General features: G+C 43.7%; 1 protein-coding gene across 2 annotated transcripts in view; it reads right to left on the bottom strand.

Moving 5' to 3' along the window:
- KLF7 (KLF transcription factor 7) overlaps positions 1 to 27,291 on the bottom strand; it is a 57,002-nt gene that overhangs the window by 7,691 nt on the left and 22,020 nt on the right. Inside the window, exon 2 of one of the 2 annotated variants that reach the window (XM_066553596.1) lies at positions 18,160 to 18,772. In XM_066553596.1, coding sequence (XP_066409693.1) covers positions 18,160 to 18,772 — 613 coding nt within the window. The remainder of the gene's footprint in view (positions 1 to 18,159; positions 18,773 to 27,291) is intronic. The other variant, XM_066553597.1, reaches the window with a different exon arrangement.

The following is a 27,291-nucleotide window of genomic DNA, read 5'->3' as shown; positions in this document are numbered from 1 at the left end:
ACAATCAGCTGACCACAGCAAAGACACAGATTGCTATATTTAGTGTGTCTATTCAGCAAGTATAAGAGTGAGATCTGGATATGGGAAACCTATGTATATCATGATGATGAACTGGAGAGGCAAAAAGAGCAAGAAAAGTGAAAAGGGAAAGAAAATTACAGCAAAATACATGAAAAAGTGCTATTCTCTGGTTTGTGAGTTTCTGCAGACTTCGTGCTGCACAGGCAGCTCTGCTGCACAGTGGTCATCTGCCCCAGAAAGAACAGCAGAATGGGCTGAGAACTCAACTGAAGTTGAGCCATTTTATTGGCCTTTGAGAAGTTTATTTGGCTCAGTAGTTCAATTAAAGGATTCATTGGGATGAAGTTGTGAAGAAGGGGCAGCAACTGGCAAGACTAGACCAAAATATTCATTTATCCCACAGTCCCTGAATGAAGAAAGGCCATCCTGGATGTCCCTGCTGTGAGTCACAGTCCCCCATGGGAAAATGCCCAACAGGACAAGGAACTGAGCCAACAATAACACTGCCCCACTTAGAATGTGCCTGCTTGGTCATTTCTGCAGACTCACCTCTTGTCCCTTTATTCTTTGGACAGGATTTCTTCAGGAAAATAAGAAGTTAGAATCTTCTTAGTGAGCAGGGTGCTGGTGTCTTGTTTCTGGGCTGGTTACTCAACTGTACCTTAAACACTGTCACCAGTGCTGGCCCCATGCACTGGAACTACAGTTGCAGCAGTCTCCCCCGGCCCTTTGCACCCTACCTGTCAAGCAGCATCTGCTCTCCTCAGAAAAAAGGGATTTCTCAGGCCTGTGCCTGTGCCTGTGCCTGTGATGGAGCACCAGTTTGTCTGAACATTTCATGGATTATTTTAAAAAGCTGTCAGTAAACAAGCCTCGATGATAATGTAGTTTCTTGGTTCTCTGACGCTCTCTAGTGCCTACCTTAGAGCGGAGACAGCCAGGCAGGGAAACTGCCTTGCAGCACATTTGCCACACACATGCTGCAAAGCAAATGCAGAAGATGACTGCTCAGCCAAATCTGGCAGGTACAGCCTGTCTGAAGGATACAGTCATCTACAGAGCAGAAGAGTGAAGAAAAAGCATCCTGGGCTTTCTGGGAAACTATATAGGCTACTAGGACAGAAGTGGAGTTTGGCTTGTTAAAATTTGTCAAGAACTTTGAAAATAGACAGTGCTATATATATATATATATATATATATATATATATATAGGTTACAAGAGACAGAAAAGCCAAGCACGATTACTGGGGAACCCACAGAATGACACATATCTCTGTTACTTGCTGCAGGGGCTCCTCTCCCAAGTGTTCCAGCTTTGGCCTTGCACAGCCCTGAGCTGAGTTTTGTTTTTCCTTTGTAACCCAAGCCCTGTTCAGCAAAACGTCAGACAGTACCTCTCAGGGCTGCAGACTGCACGCTGCCATAGCAGGGCTGCCAGTGCACAAGGTAAATGCAAAGGAGCACGGTGACCTTTAAAGCCATGTCAGACAGCTCCTTGACCCAGAGACCTCCAAGAGGTTTTATTTCCTGCCCTCCTGCAGCTACTCAAAAACACAAGAGGGAAGGAGAAGAGAGACCTGCCTGTCTCTGCATGTGAAGACTAAAAACAAACTGTTCCTTCAATGGCTGCTGTCACCTTACATGAAGATGAAATGGAAGTGTGTCTTGCCAAGGTGCACATATGTAGAAAGCATAGGAATGAAAAAGGGGGGAGGGTCCTCCTACCTCACTACTGGCAATAGCAGGGAGGAAAAATGGGAAGGATCCTTTCCATGTCTTAGGCTGCTCTTCTCCTGTTCAGAGGATTAGTGATACTAAAAAGATAGATGATGAAATCTTCTGCTGAAGGGAATGGCAAACTCCTACTCACTTCTACAGGGCCAGGATCTCCCTCTTTTTAAGAAATTAATTATGAGCTGCAAATCCAATTAAAATAGGAACATCACGGAGTTGTGCCACACTGACTTTTTTCTAATTTCTCAAATTAAAAACCACATTCAAAACTTGTGCCTGCAAGCCACTCCCAGGAAGGAGGCTCTACTCCTTAAGTCACCTTTATCTAACACAAAGATCTATGCAGTCCTTAAACAAATCCATAAATCCACATTTCTACAAACACACTCCCCAAAACAGTCCTACAGAAATGCTATTAGCCCTTCAGATATACTTTAGGGTTTCAGTCCATCATGACTGCACACTTCTGTGAAGCAGCCTCTCTTCCCTGTGGCTGTGTCCTGTGGTCCATACCTCATTTTAACCTTTTCATGTTCCTAGAGTACATTTTATATCCTGAGACTGGGATGCCTGGGGAGTAGGCTCTCTGTTCCACTTCTGTTTATGGCACCTCACCCAACTGAGCTCTTCTTCTAAAGTACCCCCAAAGCACACTTCAGTACAGTCTGGCCCTCCATCTTCTATTTCATCCAGCCTGGTCCAATCTGGTAACTGGGGGGCAAAGACCTTTGAAAATTTATGGAAAACACACAATAGCGAAGCTAAAATTATATAAAATCATAACAAAAAGTCCATCAGACTCTGGCAGCCCTGAAATCGGGTCACTGTTCCTTTTGTGACTAAGATGAATGCAAGACTAAATATTAGGCATCTAGTTACAGAAATAAATTATTGGTACAGCTTTTTCTTGAAAGCCAAGTATTTATCATTTGGAAGTATGAAAAGCCAAGCACACAATCCCATTTACACTCCTGTGGCAAACACCCACTAGGTTTCCAGCAAAACACGATGGATATAGCAGGGCTGGTTCTCTAATGACCACCACAGCGGAATTTGGACCTTCTCTCTCCGTTTTCCAGCCTCAGGAATTCTTGGTGAGTTTTGTCTCATGCAGCTCTAGATATTGAAAGCCAACATCTGATACTGCCACCTATGGCATTCTTTTTCAAGTTAATGGGGAGGCAAAGGCATGGGTGGGCTGTGATACATCATACCCAGGCAGTCTGGAATTGGAGGTAAATTTCTCTGCTTTGATGGTGCAGGGCGCCAGGCAAGCAGCTCAGCTGCGTGCACCGGTATCTTTGCTCTCCAGCCACAAACCAGAGAACATCAGGTTTTTGCTCCAACACATATTTAAATTATAAACCCTGTACAACCCTTCCCAATAAATATTTCCTCACAAAACACAGCAATGGAGATGTTGTCTCTTCTCAAGATCCAGAGATCCCCTGTCCTTGCCACCTACATCCCACAGGCACCCTCTAGGTCCCAGACAGATTTTTCTTGTCCAAGAAGTAAGACAGTGTTTGCTAAGACATCTCAGAGAGGCTGTTTCAGCAGAGTGATTAGTAGAAACATTAGGTTACAGGACACAGAGGTACCTACTCAAGATCAGCTGAGGACACAACCACAAAACTACAGCACATAATGGGCACATTATACTTCTTATAGCTGCATTATTTATTGCCAGTCCCAAGGGTTAAAAAGTCAAGTGCACTCTTCTACAGAAATAATGAGATTTTAAAGAAGAAAACAATAATATTCAGACATCATTTGCCTTCTGCTTTGTAGATAACCTAGGGCCATGGTTTTAAACCTGCAAAGCAGCCCTGCAGGCTAGGAACATTTATTTTGAAATACAGAGGAAGAAATTTGCTCTCTATTCCCCAAATTTCAACAGCAGGGACTTTAAAAAGAAAACCCTCCAGATTTAGGGATGTGCACAATAAGATCACAGAGTTCCAGTGTGATGAGGTGAAACCCTGGCTCCATCCAAGTCATTGGAAAAATATTCATTAGGCTCAAGTTTCACCCTGTATCTTTATGGAATTGAAACAAAGATATTATGATTATCCATCCATCCATCCATCCATATCTATTTCCTTACCCTCCCGGGCACTCTCCTGCAGGGCACTTAGTAAAACAATCAAGTAGTTTAAGCTCCCAGTCCTGCAGTGAGCTTCAGAGGAGAATCACAGTCAAAATCCTTGCTGATACTTCTCTGTGCTAAAATGTGGTAGTGTCATGGGACTCCTTTAGCCCCTTGACACTCCTTTTTGATTCAGCCAAAAGTGTTTAAAGAAACTGAAGGGAAACCCCCAAATTCTGCCTATATGCATATTTTGAAGGCTATTCGAAGCAAACATTAGTTGCACTATGTTTGAAGAGCTCCTTAATATTACATAGCTACACAAAGCTAGCATGTGAAAGTGGATTTAAGAAAACAAGAGGAAAAAACTAGCATGTGTTATAATCCACAGAGAATTTTTCATATATAGTTTCAAAATCCAAGAAAAGTTGTCTGAAAGAAACACAAATATTTCCTTCCTTTTTATAATCTGTAATTTAAAAACCATTTAAAATGAAACTAGTTCTAAAAGTCTCAAATTCTAAAAGTATGTATTGAAAGACACTTTCAGCTACACATGTTTCAAGATTGATGTTCCCAGAGAACTAGACAAACTATAAAATTATAACTGAAAAAAGGGATTAAATGCAAGATTTCTTGCGTGTATTTTTCCTATAAGGAAGCTCTGGGGGTCTGATATGTGTGAAGAATCAAGTGCTTTTTAAGAGTGTTTTAATAACTTTGTATGCTACCCTTAGAGTGTTTTAATGATTTTTCTTGCTACCCTTCCTGAGAAACTCCTTTGGGACCTACTGCTCCTGGGCTGGGGAGTGAGACCATGCTGTTGCAGGAGCAGCAGTGTCACTGCAGGATGAACCCAGGCATCCTTCAGAGGCCAGTGCCTGTGGGGATGCTGCTGCTGCAAACAGGAGTCACTCAGAAGTGCCAGAAGCTGGTGTGGTTTTGGGGGAGAAGCAGCCCCCAGAGCAGAGAAATGCCAGGCAGGCATTCCTAGCTGCTCTGCAGTTTATGATGAAAGTCTGCCTCAGCACAATGAGAACCCTAATGTGGAACTTCACATTACCAATATTTTATATTTATGTAGCACTCTTCATCTCCAAGGGTCCCTGAGAGCTTTACAAGCTGCATACATGGCATACCAATGAAGCCAAGCCATAATTCTTCTAATTAGCTGAACATCAGCACACAGCACATGGCACAACAGAAATGTTACTGGTCACTCCTCTCTTCCTATGTCAAGTGCTATATGAGATTTAATAGAAACATATCTCAGAAGGACATTTGGGGTTAAGGACCACTGAAAAATGAAGTCTAACAAGACAGGTCTCCTTAACACCAGTGCCTGTCTTCCCTCATTACATATACACACTTTGTCAAATATGAGACACAGAAGAGGAGCTGCCCCAGACCTGCTCCCCACTTTCACACCACATTCAGCACATTACCATCACATGGCTCAGGCAGCTGCTCTGCTGGGGAGGTTACCAAAAAGCTGGTGAGCAGCTGCAGTCCAGAGCACAACAATATCAGCCACTTTTTAAGATTAATAAGTTCATTTCTTTAGCAAAAAGGAAGAGCAGGCTATTTAATACACACATCCTCTGGAGATCAATGCTAATATCTAAGTGTATGTGCATGCAACCCATCAACCAGTAAAACTAATTACAAAAATCAATTTCAGATACTTTTCTGAGCCTTTCATTCCTCAATATACTCCTAATTGATTTTTGCTGGAGAATAGAAAGCCTAATTAATATTTTTATTATTTAAAAGGAATGCAAAGGAGGGGGCAATGGTGAGTGCTTAACTGGTCCGCCAATGTTTTCTACACAAAAAAAAAAAAAGAGAAAAAAAATTAAAATTGGCATTTTATTCAGTTTTGCCACCTGCTGGAAAAATGGAAAAGCCTTTGAAAGGATGACAAAGCACAAGAGAAAAGCTGGCAGAAGACAGTATGGGGCAGAAGAGGAATGTGACAGGATTGTGAAATACACAATGTGAGAAGGTTGTACCTATTTTTAGAAGGGCAGGGATGATCAAGTGTAAAAGCAGTACATTTCCATGAATGATGTACAGCTCCTTTAATCCAAAAAGGTCAGAAATGCCCTTATAGAGAGGTGACTCTGATTATATTTATATTAGAGATGGGGGAAAAGAGGTTAAGAAGGAGACCCAACGTCCAATCAGTCTTTCTACAAACTTCAAAGCTCCGGATTAGTTCCTAAGGGCCTTGCCAAGGCTCGTCTACCAAGCCAGCAGCAGTTTTCAGCATGTAGCCATTCAGGACACAAAAAGAATCCAATTTTTGCAGCATTATGTCTTACACACACACAAGCACCTAACACACATCCACAAAGCCCACTTGCCTAGCTGAAAAGAAGAGAAAAGCAAAGCATGTAGCAACATTCAAAGAAATGGAAATGTTCCATTTTCTACTCAAGAGGCTGCATTTAACAAGCACACATTGCCCTCCATACTGAGCCCTGAAGGAAGGGAGGAGCGCCCGGCTTTATCTCTTTGGGTCTGAGCACGACTCCCATTGAGAGTGATAAAGCCTTTGCAATGTGCTCCCCGTTCAAACCCCTCTCCACAGCTCCTCTTTGAAAGAAGCTCCTCCATGGTGGGGAGCAGGGCTGGTGTACAGTTGCTGGTGCCAGCCTGAGCACACAAGCCCAGCTTGTGCCCCATTAATTGCCAGCACATCCTCCCCTGGGCCGGGCCCTGGGGACAGAAGCAGAGCAATAGGGACATTCAAGCACCCGGCAGCAACACCAGCAGCAACACTACCCAATTAAACCTCCAGAGTAAGTGAGTGGGGAGGGGGAGGAAAATTTTAAAAAAGAAAAAAAGAAGGAAGGGAAAGGGAAAGGGAAAGGGAAAGGGAAAGGGAAAGGGAAAGGGAAAGGGAAAGGGAAAGGAAAAGGAAAAGGAAAAGGAAAAGGAAAAGGAAAAGGAAAAGGAAAAGGAAAAGGAAAAGGAAAAGGAAAAGGAAAAGGAAAAGGAAAAGGAATTGAGTTGCTTGGCAACAGGCAGGCAGAGGCAGCTGTGCGGCAGGTCCGGCTGGTACCCAGGCGGCGGGGCCGGCCCATTAGCGCCCCGCATCTCCTGCATTTCGTGCCGGGGTCTCCTAGTAACAGCCTGTGCACGCCGCGCTGTTGCGCTTCCCCTCCTCTCCTCCTGTTCCTCCCGATCACGCGAGGCACCGCTGTTTGCCCTAATTACACATTCTCTGCTGCTTCAAGCTGCCATTACTTCGGTCCCCAGAGGAGCAGCAAGACATTTTTTAAAATGTCCTCTAATAAGGGCGTCTAGTTTCAGATTCTATGGAGCTCTGCAAGCTCAAAGATGCAAAGCAAGGTGGCAGCGGCAGAAGGAACAGATGAAAAAGGAAAAAAATTCAGCAGCTCACTGGATCAGATTTTTCCAGCACTCTGAAACATGTTCTCTTCCCTTTGTTTTTTGTAACTCATCTTAGAGGGTGGACAATGAGATAGCCTTTAAGGGACATGGTGCATATTTACATAATCCAGAGCAGTGTATCAAAGATGTGTTCCTTGGAAACCTATAGTTTAGGTCAAGAGTTTCTGAGAAATTCCAGACTATAGATAAAGGCAAATAGACCAGGAAAAATATGAGATGCGTGTACCATGGACTTTGTTGAGAAATGACAAAAATTTAAGAGGAACAGACTCCCCTTTTCCAGATGCTAACATTTTTAATGGCTTTGCTCCATATTTTTGCTAATGAATATGAGTTTGCTTGTTCAAATTATTGCAGTGATGATGTTTTTCAGCATTTATCATCTTCTCCCTTTAGTCACTAGAAAATCAGAGAAAAGATGCCCAAAAGATGATGCAGACTGGCAGAGACAGCACAGGAATAAAACACGAGGGGAAAAGAACATACATTCCTTCTGATTTCCCACTTTTGTCAACAACAAAAATGGAAAAAGATCCAGGATCTCAATCATTCAGATACTGAATCTGATTTGAGGATAGATGCAAATGGGAAATAATGTATCTGGGTTTAAAGAATACACTGGGCAAGTTCTCTCACTAAAGGCTGCCCTGGTGCCAAGGCAGAGTTACCTACATGCTGGCAGGCACGGGCTGAAGGAGATGCCACCCTTCCTGGTGCTTTCTCTGTCCTTGGGCACAGCTGGCAGGGGGCACCCAGCTGCTCCACACTGAGCAGGGCTCAGCAGAAAGGCCTTGGCAGAGCTGCTGGGCAGCCCTTGGTGAACCAAGCAGACTAATCTCAAGAGCACAAGGCAGCGAGTAAAGATAATTAATTTTACCAGCTAGGAAGATTCCCCATCTGGATTTCAGGAAAGGCACAAAGGATTACCTGTCCTTAGCTCGAAGGGGGTTACATGCAACCACCTGGAAAGCACCCAGATCATTTATGCTGCCAGGTGAGTGCAAGTAACCAAAGGAGAACACAAATGTATTACAACATTCCGTTGCTGGGTGACACTGTGTCTTCAGGGAGAAAAATCAAAAAATAAAGAGGTTTTCTGTATGAAACATGTTTACTAACACACATTCAAAGCCAAGCAAAGCCCAAGAAAAACATCATCTTTTGTACCGGTCTCACAAAGAATTAATGATAAAATATCACTCATATGGAAGTCAGTTTAAAACGGATCACAGCTTAATCAATTCAAGTTAATTTTTACCCAGATATTCACAGATAGAAGTCTTCCATTATTTTCAACCACATGGGCCAAGTTTTTAGCTAAACTTTTTACACTGTGCACTATTCTTTTCTCCCTGTCTCTCTCCAACACACATGCTCCAATTTCTAAAATAACAAACAACAACCATACTGGAAAAAACCCAAATGTGGAAAATTTCACTCTGAAGAAGGAAAGGCTTTGCAAACTTTACAGGTGACCAACAAGATGTACAAATGGAAGTTTATATTAATTAAGCTATTAAGACCTCTCTGTGTGTGGTGAGAGTCCAGATGTACAGGAGGAAGGAATAAATCCCCACTAAGCCTCTGAATGTGCACGGCCATACAGTTGAGTACACCTTTCTTTCAGAACTCAGCTGGGCATCAGCTTTTATCTTGAAACTCATGTTTGTCATCATTAGCTTAGCTAGCATGCTTGCAAATATTTTTTCAGCATTCAGTTTTTGCAGCCACAATTTTCAGTTCTGAGTTTTGAAAGGCAGACATCTTCAGGAACAAATCTACCTAACACAACATGCGTCTGCTTATCTGCAAATGGGGACTTCTGGGATTGCAAACTGGCCTGCAGTGTTTTAAAGACTTTGATTCTTATTAAGCCTTCTTATCATGTCTAAAGCTGACCAGTGGAAAGATTTTGGTTCTGCCATCATTGTCCTGAAACAGGTGGCTTCACCCACTGTGCAAGAAGTTGATCCACACACAGAGTCAAGGTACTTATTTACAGTTCTGTGCAGAAAGAGGTGCTGGGTGGCAAATCCACAAAGGAGAGTGTAAATGTGTTACCTATTGCTTTAGTGAGAATCTGAATCATAACATGTGTTATGAAGGGAGTAAGCCCCTTTGAAATTTTATATGGTAGACTGTATCCAATTGACATTGTGGGGTAAAAGGTTGAGAATGATCTGTTATTCCTCTTACAGGTCAGTTGGTCCAAGACCCTGCTCAAGAGGGGTTAAGATGTTTTGTCAAAATGCATGAAATTTGGCTTTCCTCTTAAGATGGGTTGACACTTTGCCCTCAAGAAGATTTTGTGTGGAAACATATCATGGCTGCCCAGCTGGGGCACAGCACTGAATGCAGCTTGGATGGAGGCTGGGCACAGCTCACAGTGCAAATCCTGTGGGACACAGTGCCACTCCCCTGCTGGGCTCAGTGCCTGCCAGCAGTCATAGCAGTGGGACAGGCTTCCAAATCCATCCACCCACGTGCTTCCCAGCTCCATTTTGGCTTTCATTGCCTGCCAGCCAGGCGGAAAATGTGGTGTGACATCATGGAGCCCTGTGTGACAGCAGCCCATGATGTCACAATGCCAACACGTGCAAGCACATGGAGACTGGGCAGCCTGGAACATCACAGCCTGAGCTGCGACCAACATGGCACGCCAAGGCAGCTCACGTGTCAAGGTGTCACCCTTGCAAAGGACCAGAATGAGGCTCATCCTGGTGGTTTTTCTGACCATAGTGCTCCACAGGCTGTCTCTGTCATTCACTGCCTCCACATGTACGGCCAAAGAACGCACCAGCAGCCTAGACCCCTGCAATCCCACAGACTGGGTGAGGTTCAGGATGGGCATCATTCCTGAGGGTCCAAAGAAACCGCCTGCTGTCGCCAAGAGCATGACTGCTGCATGGACCAGCACCACTGGCCTTTGCAAATGCCAGCACCAGGTCAGGGAGAGGCTGGACATCGCTCCTGAGTGACTGAAGCAATCGCCCATTATCCCAGAGAGTGCGGCCTCCAGCCTGCCCTATCCTTAGTGCCGGTTTTGGAACCACCTTCCCCCTTGACATGAGCTGGTTGCTCTGTACAGCCTGGCAACCTGTGGGGCTGCTCAGCACGGGTTGTATTGCCTTCTGCATCTGGAGAAATGTGAAGAAACCTCAGGGACAAGGAAGGTGATGGACGTCCTCATCTTCAGTACGGACAGACTGCTGGGAAAAGAGCACCTTGAGGTGGTCCAAACTGTTCTACAGGGTGGAGGCCAACACCAGCCTGCCCCACAGGGCCATGAGGCTTTTCTACCACCTCTACATGAAAGTGCTCTTCTAAATCAAGGAACCAAAGACAATTGACAAAACAACCAAGATAAGACCAGATTACAAGGAAAAAACAATGCCAACTCATCAAACTAGGGAAAGGGTAATTTTAGCAGAAGGAGATTATGATCATCGACTCATGGTGCACAGATTCAAAAACTCAAAAGGAGAAGAGTGTGCAAAAGGAACAAATAATTTAACCAAAAGAAGATTGAATAATAATTAATTAATAATATGAACTATGTCTTGTAGCCAAGGAATTTTAATGCCTTGTTCCTGTCAAATGTTCTGTGGGACTGCCTAGACAACTGGCCGCGTAGAGGTAAACCCATGCATGTAGGCTGCTGAATTGTGGCAAGACACTGCCACAGGTAGAGAAGCTGCCTGTAAAAGTACCCCATGCAGATGTCCACATACCCAAGAGTCAGGCTACTGAAGAATATTGCAACAATGAACAGGTGGATCAGGCTGCCAAGATGAAAGTGTCTCAGATGGATCAGGACTGGCAACATAAAGGTGAATTAATTTTGGCTTGGTGGGTCCATGATGGCTCAGGTCATCAGGGAAGAGATGCAACATGGTGGGCTCATGACCAAGGGGTGGACTTAACCACAGACAGTAACTATGAAACATGTGCTGCAATCAAGCAGGCCAAGCATAAAGCCCTTGTGATAAGGGCACAATGGCTGAAATATAAGTATGGGGAGGCCTGGCAGATCAATTACATCACACTCCCACAAACGCACCAAGCCAGGCACTAGATGCTGACAGTGGTGGACACAACCACTGGATGGCTGGAGACGTACCCTGTGCCTCACACCGCTACCCAGAACACCATCCTGGGCATTGAAAAGCAAGTCCTGTGGTGGCATGGAACCTGACTCAGACAATGGAACTTATTTCAGAAATAGCCTCACAGACACCTGACCAGAGAGCATGGGACTGAATGGGTATCTCACATCCCCTATCCCTATCAGGCTGGTTCTCTGCCTGCAGCTGTTTTTTGCCGTAAGGTGGGCACTGTTTATGCCATTGTGCCCATGGTTTTATTTGGGACCCCGTCACCCTTGGCAAAAGCATGGACACTTCTGCTGTATTTAGGTCAGCTTCCATGAAACTTTGTAGTCCATCTGCTCCTGCTTTCAAGTTGCTGCTGCTGGTATGCAGGTGTGTGGGACTGTGTCCACATGGGGTGGGAAAGACAGGCTCTGCATTGGGAGAGGTCCATCCAGGCTGCTGGCTACTATCTGCCCAGATATGACCCAGACTCAAACACCCACACTGTGCTTAGGAAAAGCCTCTAACCCAGCACCTGCCTTTAAGATGAGAGGTAGCACACTTGGCTTTTCCTGCCCAGAGCACTTCAGGTCTCCCAGTCATGCCCACCTCAGCCTAAAACAGCATTTCTGAGGACGCATCTCCAATTCATCCCTGGCATGACCTCAAATAGTTTAGAAATGACAGTGCTTTTGGACAAATGGACAAGAAAATCATAGCTTCTCCTTGTTAACTTGCCAATTCTAACCAGTGCGGGACAGCAGCAACACAAAGGGAAACTGGCAGAAGACAAATTGGTGGGTTTTTCTTTGAGTCTCTTTTTGTCATCTCTATCATTTGCCCACTGGCTGGGTGCTTCACAGTGGCTCAGGAGCAGGTGGATGAGTATAAAGAAAACACCAAATTACAAATTCAAGAAGGCTTCTCTGCACCTTACCAAGGTAGACTGCCGTAACACTTGGAGGCACGTGCACTTGCCCTCCTGCAGCCGAACAGACAGAAAATATCAATTTCTAGGTCTACCTTGTGCCAGAAATCTTCTCACATGGCAAACAAATAACACCTATTTACATTTTCAAACCCAAACACTAAGATTGTCCCATGCTATTGATTTGGCAAATGATGGAGCAGAAACACAGGAGTGAGAATTCAGGTATTGACAACTAACCTATGGATGAACACCAATGGTGTTTTAAATGGCAAGGGCTGCTTTTGGCAGGGGCCATCCTCCTGCTGCCTGGGTGGTTCTCAAAGATAATTTTTTTAAGTCTAAGATCTTGCTGTAATAATGAAGTGAGGCTCTGACTCTCCACAACAAAGTCACAACACTCCCCTCCAAACTTGCCAAATGGCTAAAAGGTTTCAAGATCAGAAAGTTATAGGGAGTTTAGGATCAAGCTGGGCTTATTTTAATCAGCTTTGATAAAGACTTGTTATGTTTTTACACAAAAAAAACTTTTTAAAAGTCCAACATCACAACAAATCTTTCCAAAGTGGCTAAGCAACCATACTCCCCAAGAAATGCAGCCCTGAATGAAGGTCTTTCACATACCCTTCCTCCTTCAATTCCCTGTCTCTCACTTCCAGCAGTGTATTCATCTGTTGCTTCAGCTGCTGCCATTGGAGCTTCAGGATCCTCCATGTCCCTCCATGTCCCCTTGGAGGGACATTCAGTCCTGCACACAGAGCTGTGGACTCACCACAAAGCCATGGGTCTCTGTACAACAAAACACCTTGGGCTTTGGCCTTAATTTCTCCTATGTCACCAATACTGTTCTCCCAAATGCTTTTCCCTAAGTCATTATTCAGTCTTGAATCCTGCAGAATTGGTGCTGTGCTTGGCTACTTGTTTTTTCCTTCTCTTCATTGGCTTTCTGTTCACAGATGCTACTACACTAAAACAATACAGCAATGCAGCTTCCCATTCATGTGCTATCACTGACACAGAGTCTTTATTTTCTCTGTTATTCCTTTCCTTTGTATTAATCTTCTTTCCTATCACCCGGACTACTCTCCTCAACTTTGTCCCCTCCAATAATTTTCAGATTCCAGATATTTTCTCTTTCATCTCCAACACTTGGTGAAAGTTCTCTATTATTTGATACGCCATCTCAAAAACCTTCTGTTGGTAAATGCTCTTTCTAATCTCTTGTGTCTCATCTTTTTCTTGCAAATGTAGTACTTTGTTTTCCTGCAGGGTGGATTTGTTTGTTTTAGTTACTCTCACCCAGCATTTTGGATCAAAGAACTCTATAATTTAAAATAAGATGTCCTGACAATGTGAAACAAACCCCACTTAAGAAGCGCTATCTTAAGATCACATGTAGACTAGTAACATCTATTTACATGGGTATTTCCCACTTGTTTAGCCCTTAGAAACCTAAATACAGATCTGTGGTGCCCAACTGTTGTTTCTCAGACTTGAGCTCCAGTTGTATCCAATCCTGGTTTTGGATGGATAAAGAAAAAAAAAAAAAGCAAACCTTCTGATACTTGTAAAATGCAAATCCTAGCAGAACCCCATAAGGGTAATTTTTTTAATCATAATCCCAATCTTAAGGATTTCCTGGCCAGTTTTTACATGCTGCATCATCCCCAGTTAGAAAGTACCCATGGCATCTTATACCTTTCCCTGCAAATTACTGCAAGGAAGGCTGATAGGAATGGTTTTGTCAGGAGATAGAAATCTCCAGCAGTCTCTGATCTGGGAGACAGTCACATCCCATGACTAATCTTTCCATAGGTCACAGGCCAGCTCACCCTTAGACTTATTTGCATTCAACACTCTCCAGCAATATCCTGTTTTCTAATTTAGGAAGTACTGACGATTATACATGGGGTTTGGCTCATTGGAATTCCTTTCCTCTCCACTCTCCATTACATTGACAATTCATCTCCATGCATGTGTGAAGGCAGGATGAAAATTTTCCTCTCTCAAAAGAGAGAAAATGCCATTGTTTGCACTGATGTCTGCTCCCCGAATAACTGTGAGAGAATGTGCCAGAGTTGAATTACCATGACAGTCCTGGTTGCTCCTTCTTTAGATATTTTTACTGCACCCTTACACTAGCAGTGAGGTTTTCCCAAACCTCTAGCTCACCTTTTCTTCCTGTTTACAGGCCCAGCTACTATTTCTTCCCCGAGGGGCTTCTTTACTGCACTCTGACAGTCAGTCCCACCACTGCTCTTAGTTCCTTCACACACCCTTAACTTTAGATGCCCCAGCTTGCTTTGAGTTCAGTCAAATATTTTCATTTCCCTTTCCATACAGACAATGTTTTTCCCTTTCCCTTCCAGATTAAATTCTCTCCCACACAGATGATTGTTTTTCCCTCTCCAAAGGTCATCCAGAAGGTGGTTTCATAACCAGTTCGACCACTGATGGGCCTTAGAGTGCTGTCCTGATTCTCTTGCAGATGAGATGTGGGACAAGTAACGTGGAAGATGCACCAAGTGAAATGTGGGGTTTGATGGTCCCTGGGCTTCCCAGCAAAGTAAAACCCCAAGAGAGGATTGTTCCCAACCTAGCAGGCTGCTATCAGCCGGCATTGCCTGCAGCCCAGCCTGGCTCATCCCGCAGCAGCAGGAACAGCAGCCAGCGTCTGTCTGGTCAGCCTTACATATGAATGAAAGGAATGCAGCCTCCTTCCGCTGCCTTCCACCCCTCAGCCGCTCCCCAGCCCATGGCTGCTTGTTTTCATGCACTGCAGTAAATCCCTTTGATCCAGCAAGTGGACTTTGCACGTGCAAGCTGAGTGACCAGCCCACATCTGCCTCTGTGCCTGGGAGCCCCACACTGGGAGCTCTTTGTGTGTGGGGCGCTCACACTCGTTCCACAGAGCTCACACTGGCACACTGCTCTCGCATGACACACTAACAAACCACCAGCCAAAGGAAAATATCTTGCAATCATTTCAGGCCCTCTGGCCCAGCCACTGACTAAGCCAAGTGGCTACTAGCCATTGGCACTGCTGGGTGCATTTGCAACCCACAGCACACTCAGTTCAGGCGTGAAAAAAACAAAGCACCCATGGAAAAAAGGGCTCCTTGTCCCTTGTCCCTTGTCCCATGCCCTGAAGGCTGCATGGGAAAGGACACAGCTCTGATATTTATAATTCAGTCCCAAATATCCATAGCTACTCCTCTCTGTCCCACATTTTCACCAGAGACAGGAGCTGCCTGTGGGGAACCCCACTGAAGAGGTCAGTGTGAACACATTAGATGTCTTGATTGTACCAGCTCTCGTTTAAGGCATCCAGCAGTCAGTGTGTTTTTAGGGAACAGAGCACGCAAGCAGTATGAAGGAGTCTGAATGACTTTGTGCTCCAGACTCAAATAAGCTGTTTAGGTAAGCCTATCACACTCCTTCCCTCAATTTACTCAGGTTGCTCCCAGGACGTAAATATTCACAGGTATTTAGACAACCTGCTTTCCACAGACAAAATGAGACAGGTTTCCTGCTCCCAGGTTCTGCATCAGAGATGTGTTTTAACAACAAGGCTGCATTCAGTCCTCATCACCATGCTTTCCACAAAGCCATGCACATCTAGGACATGGGTAGGGGCAGGGTGGTTTTACAGCTGTTAGGAGAGGAGAAGACATAATTCCAAGCTTGTATTCCCTCTTGTTTTTTGCCTTCCTGCTTTCCTAACAACCTAAGCTATCAGCTCAGGACATGGTGAATGGAAACAGAAACACTGCCATAATTTGGGGTTGTTTAAACCACTGACGGTTTAATTGGCAATATCAGAGCTAGCTGATCCCACCAGGTGAAGTGCTGGGAATGGGAGGCCTGGGCTCTGCACCCAGGCAGCTGCAGTCTCATCATCTGATAAAGGTCTTCCCTCTCTGCCAAGGAAGGCAGACGTGCCTCTCTCACCACATGAAACACTGCTGTGGATGGACAGATTCAGCACGTCATGACACCACCTACAATCCAAGGCTATTCAAGAGAAAGATCACAGGGCCAGTGAAAAATGTTTCTCATTGTGGATTAATTGTAAAATGTAAGATTTCATATGGTAATGTTAGAGGGGAAAGGTTTGGGCCTCAGAAAATTCAACCAGGCCTAAGGCTGGGATCAAAAGCATGCAAACTCTTACAAGATTTTGACAGCAAAGGGTTGAGGTGCTGAGAGATTAGAAGTTATTTTAAGTGCTCCTCATGATTCCTTGTCCATATCCCCATTTGCATGACTACACCAGTAAAACTTCACAAGTTCACCCTTTCCACACTATTGTGTAAAATATCCCTGACTAACTTCAGGAAAAGCTGTGTAAGACCCATCACTTCCAGCCTGAGAACGAACATGGGGATCATATCTGAAGAGACAAGATCACTGGGTCAACAACTCTCACACTCTTCATTTGTGCTTTCATGGAAGCTCCATCGTCTGCTGGAAGGCCTTGGGTGGGATGTCCCACTGGCCAGCCCCAGCAGGGAGAAGCCCTCACAGCAGCATCGGCACTACAAGGAACCAGCATTCTGACCATGTTGATGCTGATTTTAAAATTACTGTACTACTTTCACTGTCTTTCAAATCACTGAATCACAGGTGAGGTCACTCCTGGCAAGGCAGCTATCCCCAGTAAAAGCACTAGAAAGCCCATATAAAAAGATCAATGCCTTTTATGTCTTACTATGATTTATACTTCAGACCATGTAACTTTTACAGTGCTGCCTAGTATGTGATGGATGCAGCTCTCTTAACAACCCACATATTTATCTGATTTACTGTGTTGGTCCAACGTGTTATTTTCTACCTTGCAAGAACAACCTTGCTTCTAGGAATCTGCCTGCATGATAAGATCGTGAACTAAATGTGCAGTTATTGTAAGAGACCACACATTTTACAGTAAAATTGAGAAAACTGATTATAGCAATCCCTCTGGAAACAAGAATAATCACATGATAAGACAGTGCTAATGGGAATTTATCATCTCTCATCACGTGTGAAGCTTAGAACAAAGCAGCAACGTGTGTGAACTGCATAGCTATTAATGCCAATGAGTACCAGCTGAAGAGCTGCTGGGGACTATGAACAAATGAGAGGAGGGAACCTGAACAGCCAGCCTAAGCCAATTTGGTATGCTTCAACCAGCTTACACACAGATATATATATAAGATTTGTAAATGTTACCCAAAATAACAGCCTCACATCTATCCGTACAGCCCATTCCCTCTCTACCTACACTATTTCATTCAAACTCCATGTCATTCTTTTATTTGTTCTCACTATATTTTAGCACTGGAGAAGTCCAAGATCATGAGTGTCTGAAGGGTATGTGTCTCTGCATGCCTACACATCTGAATATGCACACGCTGCCTCATGCACAGATTATTCCTCAACCACATATTTAAGATCTGAAACACATTTCTCTTTCTCCCATACAAAAGGCACCAAAAACCTACCCACGCTATTTTCTATTTGAAGAAAATAACACTTGACTAAACTCTACATTTTTAAAGTTGTCTTGGGGAAGTGAGTGCCAAAAACCCGAAGTGACATGCACATAGTTTTAACATGAATGATACATCTACGTCCCTTAAGTATCCTAAAATTACTCTGCATCAAGCCCCATAAGACATATGAAACCCCAACAGGTCAATGGTAGATGGTGAACTCCTCTGTTCTATTGAATAATGGGTACATTTGCTGGACTACCATATTTTCCACTGTTCTGTTTCATAGACAAAAGCTTGGACTTTCAGAAGAGATTTTTTTTTCTTTTCTAAATGAGAAAAAAAAGAGATGGTTATGGGTAGGTGACAGGACAAGATGTGAGAAGCATCCTGCATAAGTACCTGTATGAGTCCTCTGGTGAGCCTTTAAGTGGGAGCTCTTTGTATAAACTTTCCGGCACCCATTAAATTGACAGCGATGAACCCTCTTCTTGTTTTCTGGGGATGCTTCTGTCCCTGCACCTCCTTGCTCACTGTCACTTTGCCCACTTTTTATTGTCCCCGCAGTCGCTGTTGCTACACCCACTTTCACAGAGCTGAGTGAAGTTTTCTTGGCTACCAGTTTCAATGTCACTGTGCCATCCACCGCTGAGAGAGTCTGTGGGGTTTTGACGAGGTGGCGGCTGAGCTCCGGAGAGGAAGGGGGGGTTAATGAGGTCACTGCATTGAGCTGGGCCTGGTTGACGGCTGTGTAGGCTTCTGTGGAAGAGCTGGTGGACTGTGAGCTGAGGCACGTCTCAGACAGCAGCTTGTCACGGGAGAGGATGATGTCCATGTTGGCGCTTTTGTCACACGTACTCGTCTCCACTGGTAAAAGGATGGGCTCCAGCCGCCGTATATTGTCCTCTGCATCTGGGGCTGAGGAGGCATGAAGGAAACAGTCCAACTCCTCACCAAAGGTCTCAGAGATCTTCCGTGGCTCAGTCTGAAGGTATCGCTCCAACTCCAGGCATGTCTGCAGAAGGGAAAGGGAGATGGGAGGGAGAGAAATCGCTGTTAGAGAGAGATTGCAGCTTAGCTGCCACTGAGGGCAGAACATGGTCCAGAGGCATTCCAAGACAGAACTCATCAACAGCAGCATCTTCCAGTGAGATAGTCACACCCTGGGAGACATGAAGATTTGTCACTCCTTTGAGGCTGCTCAGAGATAGTCTGGGAATAACCACATATAGTAGCAGGTATTATACTAGAAGTGAAGATCAACAACCAGAAAGTATCCACTACATTTTCATTAAAGTCTGTACATTGTTGTTCCATGGGCACCAGGGCCTTCCCAACTTAAAGTATAATCTGTCACTTCCATATGAAACTATCCTAATAGACTCATCATTTGGCACTTACAAACAAAAAAATAACCTTTCCAAATTACTGCTTCCTCTTCCTTCACAAACATTAACTTTCTCTCCAAATTTAACTCAGTGTAGTTGGCTGGGACCTAATCATCCTTGAACAACACAATTCTGAAGTGTGACATTTTAAGATAGGAGGTAGAAAAGCTTCCAGTGAGACCACAGCTTGTTTAAAGGGCCTGAGAGAAGGAAAGGTGACAGAAAAAACCCCTAACTTCTGTCAGTTTTAGAGGGAGTTTTGGCACATCTGGTCAAATGGAGCTTCCTGTGTACAGGACACCAGACTTGCACACAAACACACACTCACCCCTTTATTAAAAAGTAGGTGAAGTTGCAGTCAAAGATGCTTTCACATAAAAACGTGCTCCTGCACCTCCACAGCAGCGATCATCAGCACAAGGATGGGATGAACCTCCTATGTGAATGTGTCTTATTATGAAGTGTCCTGAGCTTGCTCCAATAAAGCCTTCAGCCACCAAAGCACTGCCCCAGTGTCCTCCACAGCCAACACTAAAAACTTTTATTGTTTATAGAGAACCATTTGCTGTAGTTTCAGGAGCTTTTAATGGAGTTTATTAGCACTGTTTTTCATTTCTTGCAGCTTGAAAGGATAGCTAGTTTAATACCACCACTGTGATTTCACAGGGCTTGGAGAAAGAGACATTCTAACTAATACATTTTAGAAACCTCTAAAAACTACTCCTCAGAGAACACTTCTACCAATATTAAGAAAGGGGTTTTAGACGAAAATTTTTAATCTATGGGAGCTGGTGACCCAACTACATCTCAATCTGGAGAGTCCAGCATCTGATCAAGAAATAAAAGCTTCATATGACCAGAGGAGAGACAGACACTTCTGCCTTCTGAGTACAAAGGTCTCATCAACAGGAATGTAAGGAGGCCCCACTGACAGCTCTCTAGGAACTGGCAGGTAATTTGAGATTATTACTTTCAAAGCTCCCACAAACAGCACTATTGGTTGCAGAGATACAATGTGGTGGGATGGCTTTCAAGTTCACCACAATATCTGCCACACTGTTGTTTCTTTTTTAAATAATAGCTGATTATAGATCTGATCTGTAGAGATGGACAAAAAACAAGAGAACAGAATATATGCAGGTGAGACATGCTACACTTTAGCATGTATGTTATAGTCAGAGGTATGAGACTGTCTGTACACAGGCCTGGGTGTGGGACGCAATCAATTGTACTTGCCTCAGCAACCTTTCTGTTTTCTTTATAAGGTGCATTTCTGGGACTATGAGAAAGAGCTTTAGCTGGGAGTCTGGTCTCTCCCCAGATAAATCCTAATGGGTTTGGGAGAAGCTTTCCAACATGCCACATAGTCTTTCAGTAATAACCCCCACCACCAGGAGAGGCAATGCTTTTGAGTTCTTCACATCATGTAATTTGGGCTTTCTGGTCCACTTAGCCTTCATCCAATGGGGCAGAAACAGGTTTAGGGGCCAAATAAATAAAAGGCTTCCAAAGGAAAGAGCAAGCATAATCACAAATTAGGGGTGGAAAGGGGGAGGGCAGCAGCAGGGAGAAGAGACAAGGACTCAAGGCCATTAAATCTGATGACAGTGACATGAAATTTCAATTGCTGTGGGATCAGAAAGCTGCATGCCAGCTCTGGGCTGCCCATGGAGGGGAGGCAAGCAGGAGGTGCTGCTCCTTTAAGGCATCACTACCCCATGACAACAATAGTGGGCCTGACAGTTTTTCCAGCTTCACCATTAATTTTCCATAAAGAGCGGTTTCTCGATGAGCCCTTTTCAGGCAGAGCCCGATGCTTCACAAACCTGTAATTATTCCTGGCTCCCCCCTCCCGCAGCCACTGCACCTGTGCCATTTCAAGACACCAGCTGGTCATGTCTTGCCTTCTGCCTCTGAAATCCAAAACCAGAGGATCAAGCCCATCTCCCCATAGAAGGGGGGAGAAAAACAACTCAAAGAAACAATGTAATGCAGTCCCTCCCACCCACCCCCCTCAGCCTCTCCACCAAGTCAATAGCAGGGAAGAGCCTAGCAACTGCTGAGCCAGAAAAGCCCTGCACCTAATCTGCATGGCAGACAAAGCCTGGCGAGGGGCTATGGCCACAGCCCTTCCCTCACCTCCCGCCAGGGCCCTACCTGCTGCTGCACCTTTTTTTTGGTGGCAGAAACAAAGAATCTTTCCCTATATGCACTTCCCAGCTTATTCCAAGTAACCTATGTGACCTTCTCTTCTTGTGGTCCCAATCTCCCAGGGAGTGGTGAGGAAGGGTTTAGAAACCAGCCTGCTTTCTTCACTCCTTGCCCTGGCATGACAATTTTTAGGCCAACTAAGCCCACCACCTTGTCTTGAGCACTGACCTAGAGAAACCAGTCAGGCTGAGACCACCAAAGTCCCCACTCCAGGCTGGTAGACCACCAGGAGGGGCAGAAAAGTTCTTTGGTCATCATTCTCACAAAGCTTTTTGCTACTGAGCACATAAAAAGCTACTGGGTTTTTTTTGTTGTTGTTGTTGTTGTAGCTGTTGTTTTGTTTTGGAATTTATTTTTTTTTTTGTGGGAGGAGCAGGACTACTGTCTACAGAGACACGAACCCAAACTGCTGAATGATGGTGAATCCCTATAGATCTCCACTTCCACTACCAGCCTGGTAGGAAAATAGTTCAAGAATATCTCAGACAGGAGTGAGCTGCTCTTGTCATGCTCTTATCAAAGTTCTGCTGGACATCCAGCTTCTCCTCACCAGTGGTGCAAGAGAGGGAGCTTTGTGTAAGGATGGAGTACACCACACAGGACAGGCATTCCCACTGCCCTTTAGTTGCTACACTGCAGGCAATGTGGTGGGTATTAAACTTTTTATCCAATGCCTGTATGATACACAGCAATAAAGACTCTAAAAATTGCCAAGGGAAGAAGAAAATGGCTCCCTTCAGGAACAAAAGAGGAAGAGCCATAAGACTGCTGTTGGCTGTCAAGCCAGTTCCACTGGCTAGGGATAAAAAAGTGTGACCCACTAATTCAACCCATCTGCCCTGATTAATGAGGGTCATTCTCCTTGCACCTTGCTCCTCAGTTTAACCAGTTAAAAGAAATGATGATTCATGGCTGACAAATAATAGGATGTGACTTTGTGAGACCCCACATACTTGAAGTAAGCCAGATAGAAAAGGCCAACAGTTTGGCATATGGACAATCCTGTCAAGGCCTTTGTCTGATTTTTCAGTTTCAGATACAGTTGCAAAAAGTCTCACTTCCCCAACAAAGGAACATTTCCATCACCTGCAAGAAATGTGTGTTCCCTCCCAGTAATTCAAAACATCTCTTTGCTCCCCATATTACACTATCATCCAAGTCCTCTGGGGCACATGTAGTGGCAGAATACACATGAACTGCATTCCATGACACTTCCGTGTGCAGTACCAGATCCTTCACACAGGACAGGCACTGTAGAGCTGTCCTATGCCTGCTAAGGACCTACTTGTTAGTCCTTTCAGAGATGGCAGTCACTGGTCCAGGAAAATTCAGTGCTCAGTACGTTTGTCAATTGAGAAAGGTATGAGCTCTAATCTAGTTGGATTCTTACCTCTAAAACTCATAGAATGAAAGTAAAGATTATTTATGAAACACATTGAGTATGCTCACCACTATGAAATACAACTCAAGAGAAATCCAGTGTGTGCCTCTGACAGCAAAGATGTGATACATGTGTACCATTTTCAGCAGAGCTTAGTACTCACCTAACTCTACAGCCAGTAGAAGTCAAGATTGTTTTGCCACTAACTGCAACAAGGAAAACAAACCTCAGACTCTGCATCCCTCCCAGACTTGCAGATACTTGACTTGGTTCAGAGTCTGTATTTTAAGATGTCTATCAGCTATCCAGGTTAAAGTTGATCCAGAACATTCAAACTCCAGACATGAAGGAACTGGAGTCACCACTCATGATGCTGATGTTTGACTTCATCTCTCTCCCCCAGAGAGGAACCAGAAGGAAGGTTCTAGCTGGGACCACCAGCATTACCAATGTGCCAAGTCTCAAGGCAGTGTATCTCCCCTTTAGAGAATGACAGGGGAAAGTCATGCCCAAAGGCCAGGAGCTTTTGCAGGGACACAAGTTTGGCATCCAGGTTCAGGTCCAGACAGCTCTGGAAAACCTAATTCCACCCGATGAACCAAAATATACACCTAGTTCTCAGGCTATGAATCTAAACTTGCTCCAATGAAATGCAAAGAACTAGTCTTGGTTGACAACCATGTTATTTACTGGAATTTCATCCATCCATACAGACTTTTGAAAAATAACAGGTCGCTTGAGAAGCACCTGCCCATGTTGTGAAGTCTTTAAAGCACTCAGACTTCTGGGTGCTTTGCACAGGTAAAGATAGGACAATATAGCAACAGTAAAGTTCTGTCAAGGGTAAAAAAAAAAGGCCAAGCACTTATAATAATTTGAGGACAGACACATTAGGGAAGGCACTGTATCAATATGTTCATTGGCTTCCTCTGTTTTATTGATGCTGAAGTATTTTATAATGTCTTGTTTCTGAATTTTTCTAGCAGATCATCAGAAGTTCCTATCTGGAAGTGCTAGTTACTTCTAAGTGCCATTTTACTGCAGATATAATTGGACATCAAGCACTGAACTTGGAAGCTATCCAAAACCTAATTAGGAAGTTGGATACTTAGATCAGGCTGTGACAGAAAATGAAAATGTCTAATGTGGCTGACAAGCAAGTCTGATCTACCAGGTCTGTTTACAATACTTGAAAGGATTCTCTTTGTAATTTACACAAGCAAAGCAGAGTTACATATGCAATAGCGAAGGTCAAATTTCAACTTCCATCATGACCCCATTGCTTTCCACTGGCATGTAAAAAAGGGGCTTCATCTGTAAAAAAACGGTGAAAATATCAAGACTGCATTGGAAGAGAAAGTGTCTCCAACTGAAGACAACCCAAAACAGTAACAGTAAGGTCAGTGCCACTGCTGTTCTCTCAGGCTCAGAGCAAACAGTGGCACCAGCTCCAGTGCCAGTATCAGTGTTTCATTGTGCACCAAAACAGCAAAAGCTCTGAGCGACACCAACACTTGCATTGCTGATACCACAGGCAGAAATTGAACTGGATGTTGTGGGGCAGCCCTGAAGTTAAGAGGAATAAAAGATTCAAAACTTACCTGCCTCCCCTGAAATGCCGTGCTATTTTTTATCCTTAACCCTAAACCAAGATTTGAATGATAGATCTTCTTCCCACTGCCAAAGGCCTTCATTGCTTCCTGAACAACAACAACAAAGCCCAGTACTCTTGCCCATCTATTCCAAGATTGTCATCTGTTCCCACCCAGCTGCCAAAACCTCCAGCTTTTCCTCTTGGCAACTTTTACTGGGCAGTTGCTAGTCATGAAAAAGCTGCAGCACATCAGAAGCTTAACATTTGGGACAGAATAAAATAAACAGAATTTTAGTATTAAAATAAGTAGTTTTGCAAAATACACTTGGGAAAAAATGGAAAACTGCAGCCTGAAATGAAAGTATATAAGAAAGTTTCAGGCAATAGCAAATAATTTCTATTGCAAACGTTTTAAGACAAAACTATTCACATGTCTTGCATGTCGCATGTCTTCACAGCACATCTTGCCTATGTGTTGTATAGTTCATTGAAAAAAAAGAGAGCTAAAACCACTTTTCAGGTACCACAATAAGATACTTATTGACAGCTCACTTGTGGTACATTTTTGTATGCATGTTCCTAATCCCTTGTATATACTAAGGAAATCAAGTTAACTGGATGCTCAGCAAACAGGCTTTTGCCAAGTGCAAAAAGCAGGCACAGGCACAGTCAGCAAGGAAAGATCATATGATAGAAAGACTCGTTTTCCTGTCGTAACTTCAACATATGCCTCAGGCATCAGGCCAGTCCTCCCTAACACTGTCCGAATGGGTCACACCAGCCACCAGTCTGAAATGGACAAGTCTATTAATTCTTGACTCCCCTACACAGGACTGAAGTCTCTGTGTGCTAATTTCTTCAATACAATAATGGCCTGTGCCCATTTTCCCTCTTGGTCTCAGCCCAAAGAATGAACCGTTAAGGAAGTGTATTTAGCCAAACCAGCCCATTCACTGTTATTCATGCACAACAGCACTCTCAATAAACCCTCCTACCATGACCCAGATGGCTTTGTCCCTGGATCTTCTCTTCTTATACTTCTTCAGTGTGTTAGAAATGCTGAAATCAGAAGCCTCAACTGCATTCAGCAAAGATAATTTTAAAGTAAAAATGTGGATATAAAGGACAGAATCACTACTTTCATATAAACATGACTCATTTTCCTGTTGCTCTGGAGCATGATGTAACCAGGGTTATCAAAGATTTTAATCAGACTCTAAAGATCAAAAGATCAAAATCAACTTTACCAGAAATTACCAATTTTCACCAGCAGAAATGGGAGGTAACAAATGTCTCAAATAGGAAAAAAGTCTGAACCCATAACTCTGACCAAGGAGTAAAAATCAGGCTTTGTTCCCTAACTTGGTGATAATGAAATACAGCTTTATCTAACTAATATTCTTTTGAATGGACAAGCCGAATTTTTTCAATAAAAATCTGTGGTATTTGGGCCTTAAGCATAGAGAATGGCAGTGCACTGGTTATGAGATACTGAACAAAGGACTGCAGCTAAGCGTGGCTGAATTTGATAGGCATCTAGATAGGAAAAAAAAAAGGATGAAAGAAATCTGCAAACACTGAACCAGGGCTTTGGAGGGCTTTTGTTGGGTTTTTTTGATCATTTAAAAAAGACAGAAAAAATATCTGCGACCAGTCACAACAACAAAAAATAGCATCAATGTCAGCAAATGATTAAGGATAGCCAAACCAAGAATTCAAAAGTGCGAGCAATCCATTGTGCTAGTATCAAAATATGATAAAAGCCATGTGTGCTGGCACACCATCACATACCCTGCATGCTGCCATACAGTCAAGACAGCAAGTAGCCATATAATGACCATTTGAAAAATTATATATAAAGTAAGAATGTTTCAAAATGTTTCTGAAGAGAGCATTTATTTATATAACAACCTTGGATGGCTTTCAGTGAGCTGGCTAGTGGCCCTCACTGCAAACTTTTCTCCAAACTTCATCAAGCCTGTATTTAACCTGTTGTCATCCAGTTTGGAAGCAGCTTTGGTTTAGCATTATAAACAGCAAAAAATCACAATTAGTTCCTTGAATTGTCAATCCTAGCTCCCACTGAAATCAAAGGATCAGGTTCAAAGCATGCCCCAGAGTGTGGTAAACTTCTCACAGGAAATGGATACGCAAGAGCAAATGCTGACGACTGTGGAATGTACAAAGCAAGAGCAATATTTTAGGTCTCGATCCTCAATTAAGATTCATCCTTAGAAAGTATTGCAAGGAGGTTACACAGCAGAATTGGATTCCTTGTAATTACTCTAGTTAGGTTCATGAATGAAAAAATGTATTCTTTAGAGACATTTTATTAACATCCAGAGGTATCTTAACATTTCTTTCCCAACAGCTGACACAAACGTACACAGCAGTTGCATTCACGCACTCTCAGGCAACAACAGCATGTTCATAAGCACAGTCTGTCACAATGAGCTTATTAAACCAAACCTGGAGATGTGATCAATACACTCAGTACACACACATTTCCTAAGAGTCCTGGGTTGTGAGTCATCTCGTCTGCTCTGACCTAAAAATATATTAAACAAGAGGATGCATAACACTGAATTCCTAACCCCAAACGTGCAATTCCTCATACTGACTTTGCGTGATCAACATTTTTGTGCTGGGACTACTGTGTCTACCCTGCCCATTCATTATCACATCTCAGGGCTCAAAAAATCTTTTGTATGTTCCCTTTTGTATTATTTTTGGCTGTGGGGAGGAAGAGGTGGGGACCTGTCTGGGAAACAGGAAGCAGGAGGGGAATGCGTTGGAGAATAAGGGCCAAACAAGAAAGAATAAAGGAGCATTTATACCATTTCTAAATGATAATAAACATATAGGACCAAAGCCTGCCTCCAGCCATGTGAGGAGCACTGGGCTGTTTGCCTGAAGTTTAGACTTTATTGGGAGCACAGCAACTGTCCAAGTGCTTTTAC

Source organism: Molothrus aeneus, chromosome 7 (genome assembly GCF_037042795.1).
Source record: "Molothrus aeneus isolate 106 chromosome 7, BPBGC_Maene_1.0, whole genome shotgun sequence".
NCBI lineage: Eukaryota > Metazoa > Chordata > Aves > Passeriformes > Icteridae > Molothrus > Molothrus aeneus.
Note: the sequence above shows the minus strand (reverse complement) of the source record. Positions and strands in the feature narration are given on the sequence as shown.